Consider the following 27,200-nt stretch of genomic DNA (forward strand, 5'->3'; position numbering starts at 1 on the left):
ACAACAACAACAATAATAATAATAATAATAATAATAATAATAATTATAATAACAACAACAACCGGGTACTCACCGAGATATATCCGTCGCAAGTGCCCGGGAATAATAATAATAATAATAATAATAATAATAATAATAATAACTGGGTACTCACCGAGATATATCCGTCGCCAGCGCCCGGAATATAATAATAATAATAATAATAATAATAATAATAACCGGGTACTCACCGAGATATAGCCGTGGCCAGCGCCCGGGAATAATAATAATAATAATAATAATAATAATAATAATAATAACAAGCGGGTACTCACCGAGATATAGCCGTGGCCAGCGCCCGGGAATATTAATAATAATAATAATAATAATAATAATAATAATAACCTGGTTCTCACCGAGATATAGCCGTGGCCAGCGCCCGGGAATAATAATAATAATAATAATAATAATAATAATAATAATAATAACCTGGATCTCACCGAGATATAGCCGAGGTCAGCGCCCGGGAATATTAATAATAATAATAATAATAATAATAACAATAATAATAATAATAATAATAATAATAATAATAACAAGCGGGTACTCACCGAGATATAGCAGTGGCCAGCGCCCGGGAATAATAATAATAATAATAATAATAATAATAATAATAATAATAATAATAAGCGGGTACTCACCGAGATATAGCCGTGGCCAGCGCCCGGGAATAATAATAATAATAATAATAATAATAATAATAATAAGCGGGTACTCACCGAGATATAGCCGTAGCCAGCGCCCGGGAACAGCTTTGGATCCAGTGTAGACCATGTCCTGAGGAAGTCCCTGACGAAGGGGCTGGACGTGTCCACTATACGGAACCCGGTGATGTTGACGGCACCGTATTCCTTCACGTCACGCTCCCACCTCTCGTCCATCACCTGAGTGGATGGTTATACGTGTGAGTGAGAGACAGGGTGAGGAAAAAACAAGCACAGGAGTTAGAGATATGCAAAGTTCATTAGTGAGGTGAAGGAAATGATGACACGAGCGAGCGAGAGAGAGGGGGGGGGCGAAAATTTATTTAACAGCGAATGCGAGAGATAATGCACAAAGAGGGAATTACTGAGAACTGTGAAAGTGAGAGAGAGGGAGGATAGAACGAGCAACGGAGGAGAGAGAGAGAGAGATGACATGGAAAGCGAAAGGCAGAAACGAAAAACGGGGATGAAGGAAACTGGATATCCGAGAGAGAGAGAGAGAGAGAGAGAGAGAGAGAGAGAGAGAGAGAGAGAGAGAGAGAGAGATGCCATGGAAAGCGAAAGGCAGAAACGAAAAACGGGGATGAAGGAAACTGGATATCCGAGAGAGAGAGAGAGAGAGAGAGAGAGAGAGACAGACAGACAGACAGACAGACAGACAGACAGACAAATGAATACAGAAAGTACAGCAAACAGTGAATGATATGGGAGAGGGGAGTAGGCTGCAAAGTAATACAAAATAATAGTGAGCGAGGGTGTATGGAAGAAGGGAGAGGGAGAGAAAATAAACAGGATGATTAGAGGAAGTGAGAGAGGAAAGGAGAGGAGTACAAAGGGATAAAGGAGGGTTCAAAGGAGTACAAGAAGCGAGTAGTGGAGTGAGACTATGAATGTACAAGTGAATACAAAGGGAGATTACAGGCAGGGGAAGAGAAACAATAAAAAGGAATTGAAAATGTGGTGAGAGGGAGACTGACAGGAGAGGAATACAAAGTAGTACAAAGGGAAGGTAAAGGGAGGGGAGGAAAAATGGTGCATGGGAATACAAAGAAGATCGAGATGGAGAGTACAGTACGATGAGATGGCACTACAAGGGGAGTGCAGAGGAGTACAAAATGAAATGCAAGAGAAGGAAGGAGAGAGAAACAACAAAAAAATGTACAATGAACAGTGAGAGGGAAGGAGAGTGAGGGAATAAAGAGAGAGGAAGACAAAGGAGTACAAATGGATAAGAAGAAGAGGAAGAGGAGGAGTATAAAAAATACAAAAAAACGAGAGGTAGTGGAGGGCGGGGAGAAATAGGATATAAAGATCACTACAAAGGAAAGTGAAAGACGCGGGGTGAAGGGAGGAGATTCAACGTACAAAAGGAGAGAGAGAGAGAGAGAGAGAGAGAGAGAGAGAGAGAGAGAGATTAATTAGCCACATTTAAAAAAAAATGGAGTAAGGAAGAATCAATATAAGAAAATGATGAGAAAATTGTCTGGTAATGAAGATAAGAAGAAAGGTAATAAAATGCATGATATAGAGGATGAAAATGAGAAAAGATAAGAGACAAAAACAAGAATGATGAATTGGTAAATGGAAAACGCAAAACGATGAGGAAGAAATAGATAAAACACGAGAAAATGGAAGAGGAAAGAAAAACAAAAGAGAAAGAGGATACTTAGGAAAACAGATGGAAGAGAAAGGAAGGAGACGAGGATCAGAAATAGGAGGAGAAATACAGAGAATACGAGACATGAAATATGAACAAGATGACGAAGACGGCAACGAGGGGGAGGAGGAGGAGGAGCAGAAGGAAATGTGAACGAAGTAAGAAATCAAGAGGAGGCACGAGAGGATTAAAGATGTAGAGACTATTATAGCAGACATCAGAAGCACGACTCTCTCTCTCTCTCTCTCTCTCTCTAATTCCATCTCCTCTCCCCCCACCAAAAAAAAAGTGAAAGGCAAACTAATTATAGGCAATTACTTATACAAGCATCGCTCTCCTAATTAAAACTAAGGGTCATCGACTGCAACGGACGTACAGATGGAGGGACGGACAGAGGTATGGATAGATGGGCAGACGGACAGATGCATCAGCTGGATGGCCAAACGAGAAACGGGCGGCGGGACACAAGAATGCACATACGTACACGGACAGACGCACGCTTCATTACAATCGTCATTACCTATGGAAGCGGCCACTAAATTATTGGAAATGGATGAAGGCGACCTCTACTGCCCGCTATTTATTAACCATTATGATTCAGTTGGCGGGTGAATGAAGAGTGAATTTGGGGAGGGGAAGAACTACTATTTGTGCCATCATCCTTCTTTTTCGTATTACTATAATCGTTATTATCTATACATGAAGGGATCGCAGTCTGTATACCGATTTATCCAGCTACACCTCCTAGACTCGTTTTAATAAAGCTTTGCGGGAACATCCCCTAGTACTCCAGATTTTGCTTTCATTTATTTATTTATTTATTTTTTTTATTACTTTTCCTATGAATATTTTATTTGCACATTCATTACAGTTACCCCTCACAAGATTGTTTTCTGTAATGGAGCCAACAAAACCAAGTCCACTTTCTTCGAGCCTTACCAACTGCGAGTTTATTCATCCACATTTAATTCGAAAACTTCCAAAAAATGAAAAAAAATGTTGACAGACCAAACGACCAAAGGGGTCATACGCGAGTTAATATTATTAATTATTATTATATTATAGTATCAATATGACTTATTATTAAACATATTTTTTTACCTCAACTTCTGTTGCGCAATGTTCTACTCAAACTACAACATGACGACTTTAGCCAGTATATGAAAATCTACCCGTAATTATCCTCTATATTTACAAACGGGACTTATGGTGGCTGAATGGGAAGTGTGTGTGTGTGTGTGTGTGTGTGTGTGTGTGTGTGTGTGTGTGTGTGTGTGTGTGTGTGTGTGTGTGTGTGTGTGTGTGTGTGTGTGTGTGTGTGTGTGTGTGTGTGTGTGTGTGTGTACCAAAATATCAAATAATCAAGTGGGCAAACGGTATCCAAACTTTGGGCAGTATCCCAGGTTATATGGCTTGCTTGTTAACAATTCTGGTGAAGCTGCGACGGTATGCCTCAGACTGCCAGCGGATTCTGCATTAAATACCCCCTAACTCCTTCTTTTAGCTTGCCATTAAATACCCCCTAACTCCTTCTTTTAGCTTGCCACTGTCATTTTCTATCATACCCTCAACGAAGAGAACGGCTATTTAAAGGTTAAGTATTAGAAATTCTTCAAAGGCCTCTTATACTCAATGACCTTCACCAATGTAGTACCCAATTTCAGGCTTCTGAATGCTAGCGAAATACTTAACTTAGGAGTATACAGCGATATCCTAAGACTTCTTTTTTCGATTATGGCAAAGCTGCAATGATAATTATGCCTCCGATTGCCAGGATTACTGATGTAGGTTTTTAGTGATGGCAGGCAATTCACATTCGTGGGCGAATACATTGGCTTGTAAGTCCTACTCTGATAATTTGGCTGTTAGCCTGTTCCATCAAATCCAAGTGAATCTCTGCATTTCATGTTGTCATTTTGTCCTCTGCCTGACCCTTCCCCTTGCTCTATCTCTATTTTGTCAATTGTGTATTGGGTTATGCATCTGCTATCTGTTCTACAATGGATCTGACCTGCCTCTATCCAATTTTGCTTTTAAACCGTGTTATTATATCATATATTTTATGAGGTGCTACCCACAAGTTCCAGAAATTTGAGTACAGAAGGAAAAAAGCTTTGGTCAAGCCCTAATCACCACTGCTCCTTTCAAAGAAGCATCCTTAGGCGTTCAGACATCGATCCCAGTGTTTCTTCCACGATCGGAACGCATTCTAGAAGTCCTTGAGCATCAGCTACTTCAGCATTGTCTGCAATTTTCTCTTGGATCTCCTCACTGGTTTCAAATACTAGTCCTTTCAGCTGAATTTTCATTTTCAGGAAGAGGAAAAAATCACAGGAGGCCAAATCTGGCGAATACGGGGGGGTGGGGGAGAACCAGCATTTTTTTTTTTTATGCCAAAAACTAATGAACAACAATGCCTGTCTGCATGGGTGCACTGTCATGGTGAAACACCCATTTGTTTGTGCACCATTTGTCTGGATGTTTTTGCCTCACATCACCAGACAAAATGCGTTGGCAAGTTCCATACAATTGGCTAACAATGTCACAAACATCATGGACTGTCCTTCTGCGATCTTCGACGATGGTTGTACTAACTTTGGCCACATTGTCAGGAGCTGAACTGGTGGAAGGGCGACCAAAACGTGCACCATCACCTGTTAACGTTTGTCCATTTTTTTAATGCTTAAACTAATCATAGGTTTGTGTAACCCCCAAAGCACTGTCATCAAGTGAATGTTTTACCATTTTATGAGTTTCTGCTATGCTATTCCCGAGTTTCACACAAAACTTGATGCACACATGTTGCTCTTTCACATCCTCCACTTTTTAGTTCACAAAATTTGCAAACTAACCCAAACACAATGATAAAAGCACACAAACATTCGGCAAATTCATCCACCCTGCACAATGCCACTTGACACAGTAACAAACAAAGAGTGCAAGCACAGCCACCTAGCATCCACACACCGTATGACAAGCGGTTTCTGATCTGTTTTCAAATTTCAGAAACTTTTGGTAGCACCTTGTAGTCTGCTATCTTATCCTGGAAGTTCTCTTTTTGAGTCTCCAAGTGGCATCTGACAACCCATTACATTCCATTTACGCACTCAAATTTATATACCTGGGATTAAATAAAAGGCAAACTTTTATATTTTTTCTATTGAATTTACCACTAATTTTACTGCATTGCTGGTGCGTGACTCTGGGATTGAAACACTTTGAATTCTCCTATAAATACTCGTAAATCCTTACCTTCCTCTGAAGGCGAAGCGAAGGATAAATAAATAAATAAATTAATTAATTAATAAATATGGCACTAGACTGAAAGTGGTTAGTCGTTTTCTACTAACTGAAGAGGGAAGATTGTGAGATTCAAATACAGTTTTAGCAATACTGGCTGGTTGTAGATGGCATCCATGGGGAGGATTGATGTAAGAATGAACAGAATGATTTGGATGATGCTGTTAGAAAGAATGAGTCAAATATCCTCAGAACAGTCAGCAAAATTTTTACTACCCAAGGATAAGAAAGACGGAAGACTGACAATGTCTGTAGATGAATTTAACTGTGCATCTGAAGAGACTGAGCTTGGATTGCTGGATGGATCCACTAAAGATTTTAACTTTTTCTGCCTGGGTTGCACTGAACAGTTTAAGAGGTCACAAAGAGGACATAATATCAGTGCCTACCTGATGTAACAGAGAAAGGTGGAGCGAGAGATCAACCGTTTATGTGGTGATGTTAAAATGCTGAGACCAGGTCTGGGACCCTAAAAGGTTGGCGGTTAAGACATGGTTAGTGAATAGGGAAAACGTATGAGGACGGGACAAAGAAGCCAAAGAACAGGAAAGGTAAATGGACGACGGAGTGGAAGCAAATAAGGTTCAGAAGGTACTATCTAAGATGAGCAGGTGGACAGTTGTGGAAGTAAAGGACTGTGAAGCGGGAATTGGCATAGTTAAGTGGAACGAAACAGAAGAAGTGAGTAGAGGTTGGGAAACTGTAGGAAGAGCCAGAGAAGTATCAGGAAGAGAAGCCAGGGTTGTCATCAGGGTCACAACATCAGCAGAACCGTGGTAGGGGGAACTTGAGACAATTTCTACAATCATAGATGGTAAGGAAAAGGCTCAACGTAACTGTTAAAAAAGAAAGGATCGCATGGGCAGAACCAAGAGTCTGGAGGCCAATCGAAACTATCCAAGCAGGGACCAAGTCCCAAGCAAAGTCTCCCTGTCCTACCCAAGAAGGGATAGCAACACCATGTGGGAGACGAGAGTCTCTCAGCACAGTGCTGGGCCACTGGCCAGTGGCCAAGAGACCCACCACAAAGCAACAGCATCCACGGACCCACAGTTGTAGCTAAGTAGCAGTTCCATCTACGCAGAGGTCCACACACAGAGGTGGTGCCGAACCACCATGGTCCCAACAACTGGTCAGACCAACAGCACACAGGCACACTCTAATCCTTACTGCTGTAACATGCTAAAGGCCACTGATGAAATTTTGACGAATGTGGAAAATTCCACTCTATTTAAAGCTGAAGATGGAATAGAGAGGATGGGAGAAAAGAAAAGAAAAAACATCAGTAGAAGAAAAGGGTCTTGCAAAATTAGTTGGGGGCATCGACGGGGACGTAAGGAGGGGGGAAAGGACAGAATAGATTGGAGACACAAATGCGGCGTCCACCCAGCAACCAAACCTCCACACCCGTGGAGTCCATTAAGGTACCCTGCTATACTCCCCCACACATTGTCTCATTTGACATCTCCAAAGCCCCCCCCCCCCAAGACGACAACGATCAAGGAAACGGGGAGACAGCCATCTGTGGCTAAATGCTGGAGAAAACTTAGTAACCCAGATGACGGGAGAGTAATTCCTTCCTCTCCGCTCCCCCTCCCCCCCACCTGGTGCTGAGAGAGGAGGGACAAATATTAGCCTAGATTTTATATATCACAGACAAAGTTCTTTTGATAAGTCCATTTTATTATCGTTAGAATTAAAAGTTTGCTTATCTTAATGAAATCAAACGGTTAATTTACTTATCCCACCAGGACCACCACAGTATTTTATTTTCTAATTTACCTTTAATTAGTGTTAGAGTGAGTGCTACGCGGCATTCACCAACCTAATTTATTAATACTTGTTTTTTTAACCACTTCACGCCTATGACTTAATTAAATTATTGCTACCTTCAGACGATTTAGTCAGCTCCGTGCAAACCTTCACAACTAGAGCAGTTAGAAAGTTCATTAACCTGCGACGTACAAGAGTTTAGGTACAAAAACACCTGAGCAGCACAAAATGGTTATTTCGCCAAGTCGGCTTTCCTAAGAACACAAATATCACCTTTTTTTTCACAGACTGGCCACTGGTATCACGACTGTTTTATCTAGCTTTTACCTTTTTTTATTTACTTTACCATTCTTTTTTAAGGAGGCGGACTATATACGTAATACTATCGGAACTGTTTTATAAAATTCTCTCTCTCTCTCTCTCTCTCTCTCTCTCTCTCGCTCCACCAAAGCAATTCTCGTCATCTCATCTGTTTAAGCATCTACAGGTATACCACTGTTTTCCTCATCCTTTATTTCCCTGCATCATTTGCCACTTACATCATCACTTTCCTCTTCCCTATCTTCCTCCAGTCTTCTTCACTGTCTCCTTTCACTCTTCCTTCCCTCGCTATCTCCTATCTACATCGCTGCCATATTCACTCCTTGTCCTATCTCTCATCTTCACCAAACCCACCGTCTTCCCCTCTTTCGTTCTTCTATCCTTCTCTTCCTTATGATCTTATCTCTCCTCTCCATTAAAGACTCTCTCCTTCTCCTCATCATTTCCTCGTCTATCCCTGCCATCCTCTTCTTTTCTTCTCTTCCTTATCTTCTATCGCTATTACTGTCTCCCTCTCTCTTTCTTCTCCTCGTCCTCTCTTTATTTCTTCCTCCATCACTCCCATCCCTTCCTCCCAAACAACTTCCATCTTCCTATTCTTCCATTACCCTCTTCATTTCGTCACCCTCTCTCTCGCTCCCCTTCTCTCGTTTCCATCAAAGTCTTCTCTCTCTTCTCTCCTTATTATCTTACTCCATCACCGCCTCCCCTGTCTCTCCCTTTCTTCCGTTACCCTTCCTTCCTTCCTGAACTATTCTCATCTCTCCTAGTTTTCCCTCGCCCCCATCTCTCCCTCCCTCCTATACTCCCTCCAATACCTCTTGCCTACTCGCCTCCCTCCTTCCTTCCTTAAATTACTTCTTCTTTCCTTCCCAACCTACCTCCAATCTCGACTAAAGCTTCGATGATTCTTCCTTCCTTCTCATACCACTCCCATCCCTTTTCTTCCCCTTCAGACTCCTTCGATCATCGCCTCTTTTTCTCCTTCGCTCCCTCTCCCACATTCTCTTTTTCTCTTCCCTCCTTCTTTCCTTCCTCTTTCTCCTCATTGCCTTCCTCGTTCTCCTCCTCCCCTTCCTCTTTCTCTTTCCCTCCCTCTTCCACTTTCATCACCCCCTCTTCCATCATCGCCTACCTAATCTCTCCCCACCCTATCCATCTCCATAAACGACTCTCCTCTTCTCCCTGGCTCCCATCTTCAAGACTCTCTCTCTCTCTCTCTCTCTCTCTCTCTCTCTCTCTCTCTCTCTCTGCCATTTGCCCTCCTTTCTTCCTTTCCTTTCTCATCCTTTCCCCCCTTTTCCTCCTCCTTCCCTTCTTTTCCCCTCTCCTTCCCTCTCGCTTGCTATCTTTCCATCCCAAACTCCCTCCCTCATATTTCTCCCTTTCCCTTCCTCTTCCTCTCCCTTCCCTCTCCTTCGTCCTTCCTTTCCTCTTCCTCTCCTTCTGTTCCTACCTTCTTCCTATTACTCCTCCCTTTTCCTCCCTCTTCCTCTCATTCCTTTCACCTTCCCTCCTTTCCTTCCTACACCCTTTCCCATCATTTTCCAAATATCCTCCTTACCCACCTCACTAATTAACTCCAATCCCCACCTCAGTTACCAGTAAGACATGTGAACATTAACACGAAATGGGCAAAAAAAAATAACTAAGAAAGAGGTGTTAAGAGAGCTAAGCAAACGAGCGACACTGTTAAGTTGATTGGAAATTTCGTGACGCCTCCTCCTTAGCGATTTGTTTTGCATATCACATCTTTCCACCCTACATGTAACTGATGAACTGTAATTATCAACCAGACATACGTACCGGAGAAAATCAGGTGTTGTAGTAGTAGTAGTAGTAGTAGTAGTGGTGGTGGTGGTGGTGGTATTAGTAAAAGTAGTGGTAGTAATAGTAGTAGTAGTAGTGGCAGTAGCAGTGATAGTGGTAGTAGCGGTGGTAGTGGTTGTGGTAGTAGTAGCGGTAGTGGTAGTAGTAGCAGCAGTGGTAGTGGTCATAGTAGTAGTGGTGGTAGTAGCAGTAGTAGTAGTAAAGGGTAGCCCATAAATAACGGCCCACTAGAAACTCTCCTGATGGTACTGTGTGTTATGGGAACGGCTCAGTCTGCTGGTGTGGGAGGGGGTGTGGCAGTGGAGTAGTAAAAGAATAAATGATGCAGGACAGACATTGCTGACTAAGGATCATGCACTACGATGTCTCCCGTGCATCTTGTACGATCACTGAACCAAAATGTGTAGATATTAAACACATATACGTAACTTAAGAAAAACTAAGGTGTAAGATATAAAATAAATCGCTTACGAAGAGGAGTTACGAACGGTGTAAAATAAATAGTTTAGGAAGAGGTGTTACGACAGATTTTAAGATGTAGAGTAAATCGCTTAGGATGGGAAGTTATAAAAGGTTTATATGTAAAATAAATCACTTGAGAAGGGAAGTTACGAAAGGTTTAAGATGTGAAAGAAATCGCTTTGGGAGAGTAGTTATGAATGGTGTAAGATGTAGAGTAAATCGTCTGGGGAGAGAGGTTACGAATGTTTATGATGCAAAATAAATCGCTTGGGAAGAGGAGTTAAGAAAATATTTAGCGAAGGAGAATACATGTGTCGTAGGGAAGTCCAATTTCCACCTCTAAGTAGCAATGAAACTGAAATGGTTGGCTGTGTGATTCGAAGAAAACGGGATTAGGGTAAAGAGGGGGACTTGGGTAATGGTGATAAGAGGCAGGAGTGACGTGATAAATGCTAAATGTAGGTGATAAATGATAAGGATTGAGGTCATGGTTAAGGTGGTGATAGGCAGGAGTGAGGGGATAAAAAGGGTAGAGGGATTAAGGTAAGGTGATAAGGGTAGAGGAATTTAGGTAAGGTGATACGAGGCAGGACTGAGGGGATAAATGATAAGGGTAGAGGGATTTAGGTAAGGTGATGATAGGCAGGAGTGAGGTGATGAATGACACAAGAGGCAGGAGTAGGGTGATAAATGATATAAAGAAGCAGGGATGAGGTGATAAATGATATAAGAGGCAGGGATGAGGTGATAAATGATATAAAGAGGCAGGAGTGAGGTGATAAATGATATAAAGAGGCAGGAGTGAGGTGATAAATGATATAAGAGGCAGAAGTGAGGTGATAAATGATAAGGGTATGTGAGAGTAGATGGAGAAACAGGTGAGACAGTCTGAGAGTCATTAAGGGGTGTGGGGAGGGCAAACTGACCAGAAGGCAAGTGTGAAGTGATACATCATGAGGGATGGAGGTCCGGGGTAACCAGTGAAAGTTGGGAAAGAAATTATAAAGGAATAACACAGGGGAAGTGAAACAGGAAAGGTGAAAGTAGAAAGAGAAATAAAGAAAAAATGAGAAGTAAAGCGGAAATGGTGAATGTGAGGAGAGAGAAATACTTCGTAATGGACAGTCAATGAGATGTAAAACAAAACAGATACATTTATGTCTGTTGGAAACACCAGTCATGAAGAGGCACTAAGAGACATGGGGTGAAAGGAAGGCTAAACTATTTTTTTTATGCAAGGAAGAAGGAACCAAAGGCCACGAGCTCGCAAACTGTTCCTTCCAAGAAAAAACAAACAAAAACAATACAAAAAAAGAGAGCCAAATTCAAAATCCGTTCATTTCGAGACTCCTGGACACACTGCGTTTGAAAGACTGAAGATCATAGGTAGTAGGAAATACAGACAGAGAGAGACAGTTCCAGCGGTGACCTGTTGCATGAATGAAGGACTGGGAGTAACGGTTAACTCTTGCATTACAGAGTTGGAAAGAAAAGGGATGAGAGTTTGATGCTACACAGGTGTTACGCACCCGTCGTATAGGTGAAGGGATGCAAGCAGACAATTCAGAGGAGCAGTGACCATTGAAGTAGCGATAGAAAAGAGATAAAGTGCAACAGTATGGCGAAGAGACAGATGCTGAAGAGAGCCAGTAAGAGGAGAATTAATGAGACAAGAGGCCTTTACTCCACCCTATTGAGAAGAGCTGTATGTGGGGAGCCTCCCCACACATGAGAGTTGTGCTCTACACAGGGGCAAATAAAACCCGTGCATAAAGTCAACAACTGTGCAGGGGTAATGAAGGTACGAAGTCGGGTTAGCACACCTAATCTCTTGGAAACAGATTTTACACGAGATGTAACATGATCTTTCCAATTCAAGCCCCGGGTGAATGAAACCCCAAGCATGTTCAAGGATGATGCAGGATTGAGCTGGATATTATTAAACATTAATGGGTACTCCTGTGGAAGATTTTGTCAGGTTGATAGGTGTAAGAACTGAGTCTTTGAAGCATTAAGAACAACAACATTATTTTTACCCCAGTCAGAGATACGAACCAAGTCAGACATTACGTGCGCCATAGCCTCATCACTTGTTTGTTGAAGTATCTGCTAAGATGGCAGCTGCGAGAACCAAATGGAAAGGTGAAGGGTGGAATCATCAGCGTACGATGGATAAGGTTAGATGTACAGCTTAAAAGGTCATTGATGAATAAAAGGAAGAGAGATGGTGATAGGACAGAGCCCTGAGGAATACCACTGTTGATATATCTAGATGAATGATGGCCGTCTTCAACAGCGGCTATTGAATGACCAGAAAGGATGCTACAGATGAAGGAACAGATAGAAGGATAGAAACCATAAGAGGGCAGTTTGGAAATTAAAGATTTATGCCAGACTCGATCAAAAGCTTTTGAGATGTCAAGTGCAATGGCAAAGCTTTCACCAAAGTCCCGAAAGGAGGATGATTAGGAGTCTGAAAGGTAGGTGAGAAGATCGCCAGTGGAGCATCCCTGACGGAACACTTACTGACAATCAGAATGAAAGCTGTGATAAGAGAGATGCTTTAAAACTTTTCAGTTAAGAACTGACCCGAAAACTTTTGAACCACAGGACGATAAAGAAACTGGACGATAGTTAGAGGGTTGGGAATGGTCACCTTTCTTTGGGACTGGCTGAATATGAGCAAACTTCCAGCAAGAAGGAAAGGTACAAGTTGACAGACAAAGAGGAAAGACTTTACCTAGGCAGGTGTAAGCACAGAACCACAGTACTTGAGGGCAACAGGAGGGACTCCATCAGGTGATAAATGATAAAGGAACAATAAAAGGGGAGTCAATAGATAAAAAGATGGATTTACGCCTATCAAGTACAGAAGAGTCATTAAGGAGTACGAGAAAAGAGAAGAGGGGGAAGATATAGGGAAGCTGCAGTGGTGAGGGTGGCATCATGAATGCAAAATAAAAAGGTCATGAGACTGTTGTAAATTTTCTCCCTGACCACAAACCTCAACAGTCTACGTTATATCTAAGTCCCCAGTAGCACAGATGAAGAGGGACAAAGTGCAAACAAAGCAAGAAAAGTATGGGATGATAAAGGAGAAGCCGAGGTGGCGAGATGAGAAGCTGTCTTCACGACGGGATATAAGAATAACGGAGGCAGTGTGACGTGTGGAGGAAGATAGGAATGTAAGGATGTGTGGTGAAGGGAGTCGGATTGGGAGAGGGTGGGTGTGATGGTACTCACAAGGCTGGACATAAGGTAGTGGTAGTTGCGTCGACCCATATGCACATCCCTTACGTGGCCAACGATGAGACTCTTGGCCATCTCCGTGCTGCAGTCCAACACCACATACTTTTGGGACCACCTGAAAGAAGACAATAAAAAAGAATTACAAGTCAGCAGATGCACATTAATGGGTTTGACTACTGAAATACTTACAAGTTAATATATAGAGTAAATAATAATGTGCTCAGCTACTGAAAGATTTTCAATATACAGTACATACATTAATGTCCTTGGCTATTGCTTTTTTATGTAAACAATGGATACAAAAATATTTCATTCTTTCCGATATAATGAGGAAGAGCAATGATTTTGAAAAACCAGCGATGCAGTCTTAGGGGCCAAGCAATCTTTCCAGAATATTATGCAGAGTTCCGCATTTATTCGATTCTCCAGTTGAGCGACAGGTCTGTCCGTAAGTGTGATTTTTCATTATATTCACTCGTAACATAAGGGACACTCGTCTCACAACTTTCTTAAATTTCAAAACCTGTATATCCGTGTATCGCATGTAAATCTGATTCATATTTACTTTTCACATCAGGGACAAAGTTTGGCATTATACCCTTTTCAATCTCCCTGGGGGAAGGAGGAGGGACTAGTTTCTCATTATCTCTGCTTGTCTTTAAGAGGCGACTAAAAGGGGCCTTTTTGTCTCCAGTCTCTCTCTCCTTACTGTCCTCCTCTTCTGTCCTACCTCTTCGCTTGATTTTTCAGTGTTTCTCTCTGCCCTTATTTTCCATCTTTTATCAGGTTACACATCTGGCTTAATGACATGAATAGCATAACTTCTTCCATTTCTGGGTAAAGCCTTTTAGCAAACTCACTTATCAAGTCACGCCTACACCAGGACCACATCACCGCTGACGCCACTTCAACGCCGACGCCACTTTAATGTCGATGCCACCTTAACACCGACGCCACTTCAAAACCAAAACCACTTCTACATCTCCTTTCCCATTTCAGCTCCAGTGTTAGTCATATATCTTTGCTCTGAATTAGTGTCATAATAATCTTTGAAACCAGGCGCTAAAAATACGTTCAATTCAGTCTTTTTCAAAGCTATTTCTCTGATCTTAACCCCTACACCGCGGGCATGTTTACCAATGTTTTCTGTGTCCCGCGGGGTTATTCGGGCTCCGACAGACTCTCAAAAAATATTTGCCAAAAATCAGTTATTAGTCCTAGAATAATAAAATTACATATGCTTATGGCATATACCTTCAGCTTTCTCCTGGAATGTTTGTTGAGCCTTCGTCGTTACCGTAGGACTTGTGAAGACCTCTGAAGTGGGGTAACGAAGTCTCCACTTTACACTTCCCGACAACCCGTAATATGATTACCACAGCCAGATATAAACACTATAAACACTATTCTATGATTTTCAAGTAGTTTGGGATCCATACTCCAAAAAAAAAAACACTGTGAAAGCAATGGAAATTACAAGCGCGTCTGATCGTCGCACTTGCGCTAGTTCGCTCTTGGTACTCTGTCATTTATTATTCATAAAACCCCTCACACTTTATATTTCTATTACTAAATCACACTTATATATATCTGGAGTCTTTCTCCATAAGTTTCCTTCAGTCGTATTAGTTTATTGTCACTGAAGTCATTCAATTTTTCATTCAGTAAAATACGTAAAGAGCCACGGATTCACTTTCACTGTTATAACATAAATTATTTGTACTCATATTCTTATATTACCAATTACTTACATTACTATTTACATTTTCTATTCTATTTTCAATATTTATCCTTCTATTTTACTTACACTATGTTATTCACTGTCACTTTCAGTAAGATAAAACTATAATACACTGTTCAATCATATGTACTGAACATCCATTGCTTTCACCTGCTATTTACACATTATTTACACATTATTTCCAAATCATTCTGCTTTCACACTTGCACTGTTAGAACTGCTTCTGGCTGTGGTAATCGAAGAAGCAGGTAACACAGAGGGGAACCTGGCACTCAGCGCACTGCAAAGAGGTGCGTTTGTGCTCAGGTGTGCGGCGGGTGGTATGCGCACATACCTGACACCTGCAAATTGCAGCCTTCCTTTTCCCTGTGGCAGGCATAAGCTCAAGTCTGTGCCGATCCATATACGCCCTCTGCTCAAGTCGGTCGGGAAGTGTTACTGGATGGCGCCTTGGAGTTGCTGCTGTCACCCTACCATATCTTTCCAGCAGCTGCTGGACACAAGTCCTGGCGAACAACCTCACGGAGAAGGACTTGGGTGGCTTGACCTTCATCTTGTACAGGATGAAGGCGTTCAGCATCGTCATATCTATGAGTTGCAGAAAAACTTTCCTGTACTACCTAGTATTCTTCCTGAAGCAGTCGATCTCACCAATAATCATGTCGGACTTGTCCACCAGCTGCATGTTGATATTATAGTCCAACACAGCATCAGGTTTCATCACATGTTCGCCTGTCCTACGGTCAACCTTCCCACTGCCTCTCATCTCCCCCTTATGTACGGTGGTGAGCATGTGCACGACCCTCTTGTCATGCCACCTTATTGCCAGCATCTTCTCAGACTTGCGTAGGTGCACATTTCCTCGCTGCGAGGTTCCTGCCTCTGGGAATTTGGGGAAGTAGGCACGATTACTTTTCACAGTGCCGCAGGAGCCAATGCCTTGCTCAGAAAGGTATTTGGCAAGTTTCGGTGCTGTATAGTAGTTGTCTGTATACAGCACATGATTCCCACCAAAATACTTTTCTAGGAGCACTTTCACTACACAGCCTGAGAAGCCAAGGGGGTGTGTTTTATCCAGATCGACAGTGCTGGCTGAATATATGACGAAGTCAAGGATGTACCCCGTCTTACAGTCGCACAGTACAAAGAACTTAATTCCAAAGCGATGGCGTTTGCTTGGAATGTACTGAACAAACCGAAGAGGTCCTCTGACCAAAACCAAGGATTCGTCAATGACAACCTTCTGAAAGGGGTGGAAGAATGACATAAACTTATCCTTCATTCTGCTCAGAATCTCTCGGATCTTCCAGAGTGGGTCGGTTTGGGAAGGTACATCGTTGTTGGCAAAGTGCAGGTTTCCTATGATGTTCCGGAAGCGATCTCTTGCCATGTACTTATTGAAGGTGGGTGAGGTAGTAAGGGGTCCATGGACCAGTATTCTTCCAACTCATGCTTCTTGGAGTGTGGCATGAGAAGCATGAGGGCAAAGAACACATACAGCTCCTGCATTCCCAGCATGGAGCACTGTTGCATCTTGGCTGCACCTGTACCACTTGCAGCACGTTGTGATTCATACCTGTTGGTCTCATCACATATGTGCTGCATGACTTCGTCATCTAGGAAGGCCAAAAGGTAGTCGACACACTCAGCATTTTCGTCCATAGTGAAGGCAGGCTGAACTCCTGAGGAGCTCTCATCAAAAACTAAATATTCTGGCACAAAATCTGACCCTTCCATCCACGTGAAGGCGTCCAGGATTCCCTGTCGTGGCGGTGTAGGGCGGGTGGTGGTGGTGGTGGTGGAAGTTGGCTGTGAGGCAGATTTATCTCGGTCAAGGTCACTCGCACTGACCCTAGGTTGCCGTACAGCACTAGCAGCCCTTACCCTACTAGCTACACTACTTTTCACTCTCCTTGATTTGCCTCTACTTCTACGGTCTGCCTTCACTGTTGATGCTGGTGGTGACTCCGACAACGAAGACTCCGGAGATAATTCAGCTGACGATGATGAAGAAATGAGTGAAGTGGGGCTTGGGGAACGGGGAGGTGAATGCACTCGTGACTCATGGCAGGCTGGGTCACGTGGGGGCATTGTTCTGGGGCTAACACGCCGCCTTTTCACTCCCTTCCCAAATTCCTGTCCTTGCTGCACTAAAGGCTCCTTTCCCTTGGAGCTAGACACTAATTCAGACACTGTAGCACTCGTTGTTGCTGTTTCTGGCATGATAACCTCACCCGGCTCATCACAAGATTCACCCGAATCGTCAAAGTCACTGTCCATCATAACCATGGACAATTCTGCCAGTTCACGTGCCACTGCAGAGTCACTAAGGCCTTTCCTGCTTGCCTCACTACTTTTCTTAGGAGTAGAGGTCACGGGGCCCTTTGCAATGGGCGCAGAAGCGGCAGGAATGGCGGGGTGCGAGTGCGACATCGTTTCTCTACAGCAGAGGACAAGGAACTAAATGCCGCGGCTTATCTGAGAAGGGAAGGGTTGACAATGACACTTTAGGCTGACTGCTGCTAACTTACATGCTAATTTTTTATAGGTAGAAAGTCTCGGCAATACATAAAGAAATAGGTAGTTCCAGGTGATTGTAAATGTCAATTAGGATTCTCCCTTCCTTTCTGATATATATTTTTATTACAGACATCGATTACAAGGCATAATTCAAAGGGGAAATTACCGTGGTAATGTAGCTAATGAATGCACGTGAGGTTTTGTCAGGTGATAATTAGCCAATTTCTGGTGTATAACACTATCACTTACCTGTTTTTTTTTTGGTATATATTATTTTGTATAAGTATAGGGCATAGGGCTTATTTCAATGGATGAAATCTGTGGAAAAATCCGGGGGAAATTTGCGTAGCGCAGCGCGGCGTGGGAGGTGAGAGGACAGGGTAATGGAGGGCAGGTAGGGAGGGGAGTCACGAAGGGGGTAAAATCGCTAAATTGTCAACAATGGATGGGAGTACAGATGAGATTTGGAGTGCTGACTAGTGTTGGACATTGGCAGTACTGACAGATGATACAAGCCACCACTTGAGAGCCTGGGATAATTCAAAATAACACAGAATCACAAAAGTGACGCCCCGCGGTATGATCCATTGTGGCCGAGCGTCACGAAAGTGATGCCCAGCGGTTAAGGGGTTAAACAAAAATGTTCCAGTGACCGACTTCCTTCGAATACATTTTGCAGCTGTGCAGAATGTTCATAATATTTATACAAAACAACAACAACAATAATAATAATAACAATAATAATAATAATTTGCCCCTCTCACTCAATGTAGTGCTGCTCTCGGGTGTCTGCCCTGTCCTCTCCTCCGTCCTTCTTTCCTTCCATCTTCTTCTATCTTTCTTTCCGTCATTCTTTCCTCGTCCTTCTGCCTACGGGTGCCTTTACACTCCCTCTTCTGTCTTTCATTCCTTCATTCCTTCCTTTTCCTTCTGCCTATGGGTGACTCTACACTGAGTGACAAGCCAAATGGTTTCCTGTACACCAGGAAACCATTTACTACGCTGGGTGGTAACCATATAACCAAATTTTGGCACCTGGTGGTTTAGTGGGTAATTATTGTGCTCCAATCGGATTGAGCCGGTGAAGGTTTATATCCAAGGGGTGGTTGGGGTTTACTGCTCACGTAATGCCACTCAGGGATGAGTGAGGCTGGTCACTCTCGTCTTAAATGTCAGGACCAACTGCCTAGCCCCGGACTCCTACGCTCCTCATGGGGCAACGTAGGATTGGATGATGGATTGATGGATGGATAATAATAATAATAATGAACACCTTGAAAAGGCTTTGCTTTACAAGAAATACTTGAAAATCAGAATCAAGTTCTATTAATTTTCAGGTGTTCGATGACACTGCGTTTAAAAGACTAAATCACACGGACATGGAACGAGACTGAGGAAAACCGACCTAGAGCTTACCTGCTGCACATCTGAAGGACTGAGAATCGGTTAACTCTTCCATCAGAGAACTGGCAGAAAAGGGATTACAATGATAAGGATATAAACTACTGAATATTTCTTTATTAATATAAACGTTTAAACATTTGCAAGACAATATTCTTTATATTTTAAGCTGCCTAAATATTACAGTTTATGAAAACAATAAGCTAAGCACTTAACTGCCTCAGCATGAACACCTTTTTTCTAATTCTGTTCTTACAACTGCCATATTACCTGATTCAACAATGGGTGATTACAATTGGCAGTACAGGGGTTAACCACTTCAGTCCGATGACCTATTTTGTATTCTGTTCATACAAAATTCAGATGGTGCTGGAAAAAGACGCCTTCATGTGGTGGCACTGTGTATAACCAGGTGGCTTTCACTGCCCTGTTGTACAAGCGTCCCTTAATTACCCCCCAATCCCCTGAAAGGAGATAGTGTGCTGCAGGAGATAAGCTCCAGCCTGCTGTCAACTGGGTTCGCGTTTCAAATCAACCTGGAGCTACCACTTCCACCACCAACAGCACCGCTACTACTACTACTACTACTCTTATTCCTCCTCCTCCTTCTACTACTATTACTACTACTCTTACTACTACTACTGCTATTACTACGACTACTACTGTTAATACTACTACTACCTTCAGATGACTTTATTCAACTTTGGTAATGTGTCATCCATCTTTCCTGGGAGAGATAATGGCAAATCCACCTTCGGCGTGGGCCTGTTGTGAAGGAGGTAAGTGAAGTGTTGGCATCAAGTCACCCTGTCTCCATTAAGAAGAAACTGCAGGGAAATTCCAGTGTCGTTACTTGAGCCCTGTGTCTCAGCGGGACGCCACATGCAAGAACACACACGCACACAATCTAAAGCACATATACAAACTAGAAAAGAGCACACACACACACACACACACACACACACACACACACACACACGAAGCAGCATTCATATGTAGATGGTTCGCCTTGCCTTCCGGGTCAGTCGAAAACAACCTTGCTTTCACGGAATTTTCTCCGCCTTATCTTCCTCGCGTCGATCCAGCCTATCTCGACTTTCTCATACTTATTTTCGGTTTTCTCTGAGTTGCTTGCGTGGACCTCCCTCTCTCTCTCTCTCTCTCTCTCTCTCTCCAAAAATATCAACCCCATCAACTAGACGCGGTCGGTCCTTGCATCCCGTACAAGAAAATAAAATCACAGCAAAAATACGGGTTAAAACAGAGGCCTGGAAACGTGAGGAGTCATGGGCTATACATATAGTTTGTGCAGGGAGGGGAGGAGGGGGAGCAAGGGGTGTGCTAAATCTGCTAAAGCCCCCTAATCTGACTGTAATACTAAGCAATCAGTTGTCAATGGATTAAGCACCGTATTGCATGTGGCGACGGACACTTATCACCTTTTAGAGGCGATTCTGCACACTACACATTACCTTTATCTTACGATATTCACGTCGCTTTAACATCAACATACACATATATACATTATGTATAATTATATATATATATGCGTATATGTTCAGATATAGCTATGGGTAGACAGATAGATATAGATATAGACAGATATACACACATTCCATTAAGACTCCAGGTCCAGTAAACTTGTCGGAACTAGGCATTTTCTAGATGAATCCCAGGGTTCGGACTTACGAACTTAAGTGGCTATGAGCCTACAGGCGGAGGGCAGTATGCTAAGTACACCTTTCCAGCAACACCCCACCTGCAGCAGCCCATAGATTCGATTGATAATTCACTGATAAAATTTCCAGTTCAGTTCTATATCTCACAGAGATCCCACGGTCGATATAACGGAAAGAACTGGGCATTTTCAAAAATTAATTAAGGGCAGAAACCTGGGGTTCGGATTTAAGATGTTTGGAATTATAATAAGCGGAGGGCAGTGCGCTAAGTGTACATAGCACTGCTAGTTGAGGTCTCTCCTAAGCTGAATAATATAACCAGGAGAACGAAAATGTACTAATAATAAAAAAAAATCCTTAGCTAATTAGTCTTTTCACTACGATAACTCATTTTGTCTGTCCTTGCTGCTACCAGACTCTTTCATCCAACTTAGGCCAACACCCCAGCAGTGGTGTTACTGAAGGTGTTATTTAACCCATCCAACTTAGGCCAACACCCCAGCAGTGGTGTTATTGAAGGTGTTATTTAACCCATCCAACTTAGGCCAACACCCCAGCAGTGGTGTTACTGAAGGTGTTATTTAACCCATCCAACTTAGGCCAACACCCCAGCAGTGGTGTTATTGAAGGTGTTATTTAACCCATCCAACTTAGGCCAACACCCCAGCAGTGGTGTTATTGAAGGTGTTATTTAACCCATCCAACTTAGGCCAACACCCCAGCAGTGGTGTTATTGAAGGTGTTATTTAACCCATCCAACTTAGGCCAACACCCCAGCAGTGGTGTTATTGAAGGTGTTATTTAACCCATCCAACTTAGGCCAACACCCCAGCAGTGGTGTTACTGAAGGTGTTATTTAACCCATCCAACTTAGGCCAACACCCCAGCAGTGGTGTTATTGAAGGTGTTATTTAACCCATCCAACTTAGGCCAACACCCCAGCAGTGGTGTTATTGAAGGTGTTATTTAACCCATCCAACTTAGGCCAACACCCCAGCAGTGGTGTTACTGAAGGTGTTATTTAACCCATCCAACTTAGGCCAACACCCCAGCAGTGGTGTTATTGAAGGTGTTATTTAACCCATCCAACTTAGGCCAACACCCCAGCAGTGGTGTTATTGAAGGTGTTATTTAACCCATCCAACTTAGGCCAACACCCCAGCAGTGGTGTTACTGAAGGTGTTATTTAACCCATCCAACTTAGGCCAACACCCCAGCAGTGGTGTTACTGAAGGTGTTATTTAACCCATCCAACTTAGGCCAACACCCCAGCAGTGGTGTTATTGAAGGTGTTATTTAACCCATCCAACTTAGGCCAACACCCCAGCAGTGGTGTTATTGAAGGTGTTATTTAACCCATCCAACTTAGGCCAACACCCCAGCAGTGGTGTTACTGAAGGTGTTATTTAACCCATCCAACTTAGGCCAACACCCCAGCAGTGGTGTTACTGAAGGTGTTATTTAACCCATCCAACTTAGGCCAACACCCCAGCAGTGGTGTTATTGAAGGTGTTATTTAACCCATCCAACTTAGGCCAACACCCCAGCAGTGGTGTTATTGAAGGTGTTATTTAATCCATCCAACTTAGGCCAACACCCCAGTAGTGGTGTTATTGAAGGTGTTATTTAACCCATCCAACTTAGGCCAACACCCCAGCAGTGGTGTTATTGAAGGTGTTATTTAACCCATCCAACTTAGGCCAACACCCCAGCAGTGGTGTTATTGAAGGTGTTATTTAACCCATCCAACTTAGGCCAACACCCCAGCAGTGGTGTTATTGAAGGTGTTATTTAACCCATCCAACTTAGGCCAACACCCCAGCAGTGGTGTTATTGAAGGTGTTATTTAACCCATCCAACTTAGGCCAACACCTCAGCAGTGGTGTTATTGAAGGTGTTATTTAACCCATCCAACTTAGGCCAACACCCCAGCAGTGGTGTTATTGAAGGTGTTATTTAACCCATCCAACTTAGGCCAACACCCCAGCAGTGGTGTTATTGAAGGTGTTATTTAACCCATCCAGCTAACAAAGCCTCTTCTAAGCTAAGTTAAATGGCCAAGTAACAGCCAGAATAAACACCAAAAATAGTGACGGGAGTGAAGGCGTTAACCCAGATCCCTGTAACCTCGAGTGTGCCGTGGATTTCTCTGAGCAAAATATACCCTTTTGACGTCAGCAGGGGTAATTTAAAAGGTTGTTTTGCACAGCCAGAGACAATAATATCTATACACAATACTTCATATGAAATGCTAGGTGGTGAACTCTTATATTCATACAATACAATACGTACGATACAGTGCAAAAACAATACATACAATATACACACTACATACCAAATTTATTAATCTCAATTAAGCCGTAGTGAGGATGTTCAAAAAGGCTATATGCAACACCGAGAGTTCGAAAGACTACTCTAAGCTCAATATAATCGGTCAAGAAATAGCAGACTTTATTATTATTATTATTACCGTATTATTATTATTATTATTATTATTATTATCATAATTATCAATATTATTATTATCATCATTTGTTGTTGTTATTGTTGCAGTTGTTGATGTTGCTGCTGCTGCTGTTGTTGTTGTGGCACCATGTTCATCCGAAATGTGAACCCAATGGACTGCACGCTGTAGTCCCCCCTCCTTCAGTCCACCATCCTCTTCTGGGGGGATAAGGAAGTAGATGAAGGACGTTTACAAAACCAGGCAGTTGGGCCGCCCGGTTATGTCAGTGCCACCACATGAAGGCAGCCCTCACAGGCACCAGAGGAAATCATTGCAAGAGCTGTATATCCCCACATGACCCTAGTAAATTAATCAGTTCTCCCCCGCCCCCCCCCAAAAAAAAAAATCGAAAACCTTCCACTACGATGACGTCAGTTTTATATTATCTATCAGTTTTATTCAGCCCTTAATAATGAAGGTGTTAATCAGGGGTGTTCATTAAGGATATGTCTAATTCTTTCAGTTTAAAAGTATCTCTAAGTCGAGTAAAATCTGTTGGTATTTGCCAAAATAAGGTACAGAAAGACGTTACTGGAGTGTTTCTTGTATCCGATCCTCAGCACAGATATCCTAGTCCATTCACCAACACCGTACAGTCTTCACTACTCAGGTGCTACCACCCTCCGTCCATACTTAATACTTGCTAGGAGGTCTCATTCAGGACTGATGTGATGGTATTTTTTATAATTATTATTGTTGTTGTTATTATTATTACTAATTATTATTATTATTATTATTATTATTATTATCATTATCGTTATTATTATTATTATTATTATTATTATTATTATTATTACTACTATTATTATTATTATTATCATTATTATTTATTCATTATTTTTTTATTTTTGTCGGTGGGTTTTGTGTCCAATTTCAGTTTGTTTCAATGCAACTTTTCATCGAACTGTTCCCTTCCCTAACCTGGAATTGATCATGCGACTTTACAGACACCAGCCAACTCTCCTACCACTCAGCCACCACTTGTCCCCAACTAAACAGACTTACTGCAATGAACAAGTTAAGGTGATAGTATTACCAAACTGCTCTACTGAAAATTAGTGAATCTTTAACACAGACGCGTTAAGATTTATACCCACATTCGAAAGTTGTTTACTGGGAGGATTCGACCCGACTTGCACCCTCTCCTGATAAGACGCGAGACGAATATACAGTATGTGTGTATAAACAGCAGTGAGACTAGGGAAGCGGAAGGTGTGGGTATTTCTCTCTCTCTCTCTCTCTCTCTCTCTCTCTCTCTCTCTCCATTTTCTGTCTTGTACCTCTGATCTCTTCAATACATTCCCATTATCGCTTCCCTCTTCTTCCTCCATTCAGTGTTCCTTACATTACCCTCATTTTTCTTCTCCACTTCACCTTCAACTGCTACATTTCCCACTCTAGCATTCAGATCTCCCATCATTACCACATTCACATTCGCTCCAAAACTCTGCAGACACTCATCGCCATCATTCCAGAAAGACTCCCTCTCTTCTTCATCCCTCTCACTACCAGGCCCATATGCACTCACAAACACCCACAACTCACGTTCAAATTTCGCTTTCACCCACATCAGTCTCGATGACACCTCCTTCCATTCAATCACACACTGCTGTACTTCCGGACTCACTAACAAAGCCACACCTTCTCTTGCCCTTCCTCTATCAACAACTGACAATCTTCCATTCACACTTCCAAACATAGACTCACCCTTCCCTTTCACCTTCGTTTCACTCAAAGCTAACACATCCAACTTTCTTCTCACAAACATTCTCCCAATCTCCTCCCTTTTAGCTTCAATCGTACAACATCCACGCACATTCATAGACCCAATCTTCAGGGTACGGGGATGACTCCATCCCCCATCCCTTTCTCTCTCGTTTCCCTCTTCAGTTCCTGCCTTGCTTCTCTAATTTATTTCATTTATTCTATTTTACCGTCTTCCTCTCCTTCTTGCTTTCCCTGTTCTTTCAATTTCCTTCATATTTCTTTTCTCCATATTGCTTTCTCTCTTTTTCCAGTTCATTCCGTGGCCTGTTTTTCATCCTTCCCATATATTCTCCCTTAGTGTCCTTCCTCTTTCCTCCTCCATTATCACTGATGTCTGCGTCCTTTGTTTTTCTTTTTCCTTTTTACACACAATTTCCTGAACTACGGAGGGGTACTTCACAGATGAAGGAAAGGGAGCAAGTGTACCCACCCACACATCCACACGAGATATATATATATATATAGAGAGAGAGAGAGAGAGAGAGAGAGAGAGAGAGGAGGGGGGGGGCAGGGAGGCTTATAGAACTGAATCAAAACATAAAAAACACAATACAGCTCCGCACAGCAGGCAGGACACTCAAGAGTACTGTCCCTCCGCCCAGGACAATACACATTCACTGGAGGCGAGTGTAGAGGACGTTGCTGGGCCATTCTGTGCTGCATACACGTGGGGGGGAAGTGTATTCACAGCCCCACGCCCAAACAAAAGCTATATAACGCCAGGTGGAAACTTTAAATGCCTTCATTGCTTAAAGTGAGGGAGGAACGGAGGAAGTTGGTGTGTGTGTGTGTGTGTGTGTGTGTGTGTGTGTGTGTGTGTGTGTGTGTGTGTGTGTGTGTGTGTGTGTGTGTGTGTGTGTGTGTGTGTGTGTGTGTGTGTGTGTGTGTGTGTGTGAGAGAGAGAGAGAGAGAGAGAGAGAGAGAGGAGTTTAAAGGAAAAATACATCGCTAAGGAGCTATTAAATAGAAAAGAACATCGGCAGGGAAGTTCCGGAAAGTAAAACCGTGGGGACGTTCCGGAAAGTAATTCGGTGGGGAAGTTCCATAAAGTAAATTGCTAAGGACGCACTAGATAAGCAAATCACTAAGAAGTACTGGATAATAAATACAAACAAGGCAATAGAGAAAAAAATTAAACATCAAGGAGGAGGAAGCAGACTAAAACAATTACTTAGGAGGAGTAATTATAAATTAAAACTATCCGTAAGGATGAGGAAGTAGAGAGGAAAACATATTGCTACTGAAGAGCAAGTAGAGAGCAAACTGAAATTGCTGAGGGAAAGCACCTAATACCAAAGCCAATCACTGAGGGGGAACTAGAAACAAACAGCAAACTATGTAGCCCTACTGTACAGTACGTTGTTCTATTAAACTACAGGCAGTTTTAAATATATTTCCATCCATCCATCATCCAATCCTACATTGCCCCATGAGGAGCGTAGGAGCCCGGGGCTAGGCAGTTCGTCCTGACATTTAAGATGAGAGTGACCAGCTTCACTCATCCCTGAGTGGCATTACATGAGCAATCAACCCCAATCACCCTTTGGATATAAACTTTAACCGGCTCAGTCCGACTGGAGCGCAATAATTACCCATTAAACCACCAGGCGCCAAAATTTGGTTATATGGTTACCACCCAGCGTAGTAAATAGTTTCCTGGTGTATAGGAAACCATTTGGCTTGTCACTCAGTGTAAAGTCGCCCACAGGCAGAAGGAAGAGAAAAGAATGAAGGAAAGAAAGACAGAAGAGGGAGTGTTAAGTTACCCGTAGGCAGAAGGACAAGGAAAGAATGAAGGAAATGAAGACAGAAGAGGATGGAAGGAAAGAAGGATGGAGGAGAGGAAAGGGCAGACACCTGACAACAGCACTACATCGAGTGAGTGGATGGTGAGCGCCCCCACCTACCACGAAAATATACCACATCAAAGAAAACAGGAAGTCCTAAAACCGTTTGCTGTACCGGAAGGCTCAATACTTTCTCGATAGCTTCTCCTCTATACTCCTCCTCCGCCGCATCCCCTTAGTAATAAAATAGTAATGTCTTGTCCCAAGGACTTCTTGCACGTTGCAAAGTGGGAATAATGAATAACGAATATGGAAGTAGAATAATAAATCGCTAAGCCTGTATGAGATAAATAATACCGTACTACTACTACCACAACTACTAATACTACTAACAATAACAACCACAACACCCTACAACTGTCCAGGCCAATTTTTATAAAGGAAACTTCCCACAGCCACTGCCT

At 42.6% G+C, this 27,200-nt stretch overlaps 1 protein-coding gene across 1 annotated transcript in view; it reads right to left on the minus strand.

Moving 5' to 3' along the window:
• The window catches only part of LOC145413595 (glutamate receptor 1-like), a 211,706-nt gene that overhangs the window by 142,568 nt on the left and 41,938 nt on the right, over positions 1-27,200 (minus strand). Inside the window, exons 4-5 of the mRNA XM_080283285.1 lie at positions 13,330-13,450; positions 759-923 (exon numbers count right to left, since the gene is read on the minus strand). Coding sequence (XP_080139411.1) covers positions 759-923; positions 13,330-13,450 — 286 coding nt within the window. The remainder of the gene's footprint in view (positions 1-758; positions 924-13,329; positions 13,451-27,200) is intronic.

The sequence above is a fragment of the Coenobita brevimanus genome, chromosome 1 (assembly GCF_032717465.1).
Source record: "Coenobita brevimanus isolate Jiangsu-jjx chromosome 1, ASM3271746v2, whole genome shotgun sequence".
Lineage (NCBI taxonomy): Eukaryota > Metazoa > Arthropoda > Malacostraca > Decapoda > Coenobitidae > Coenobita > Coenobita brevimanus.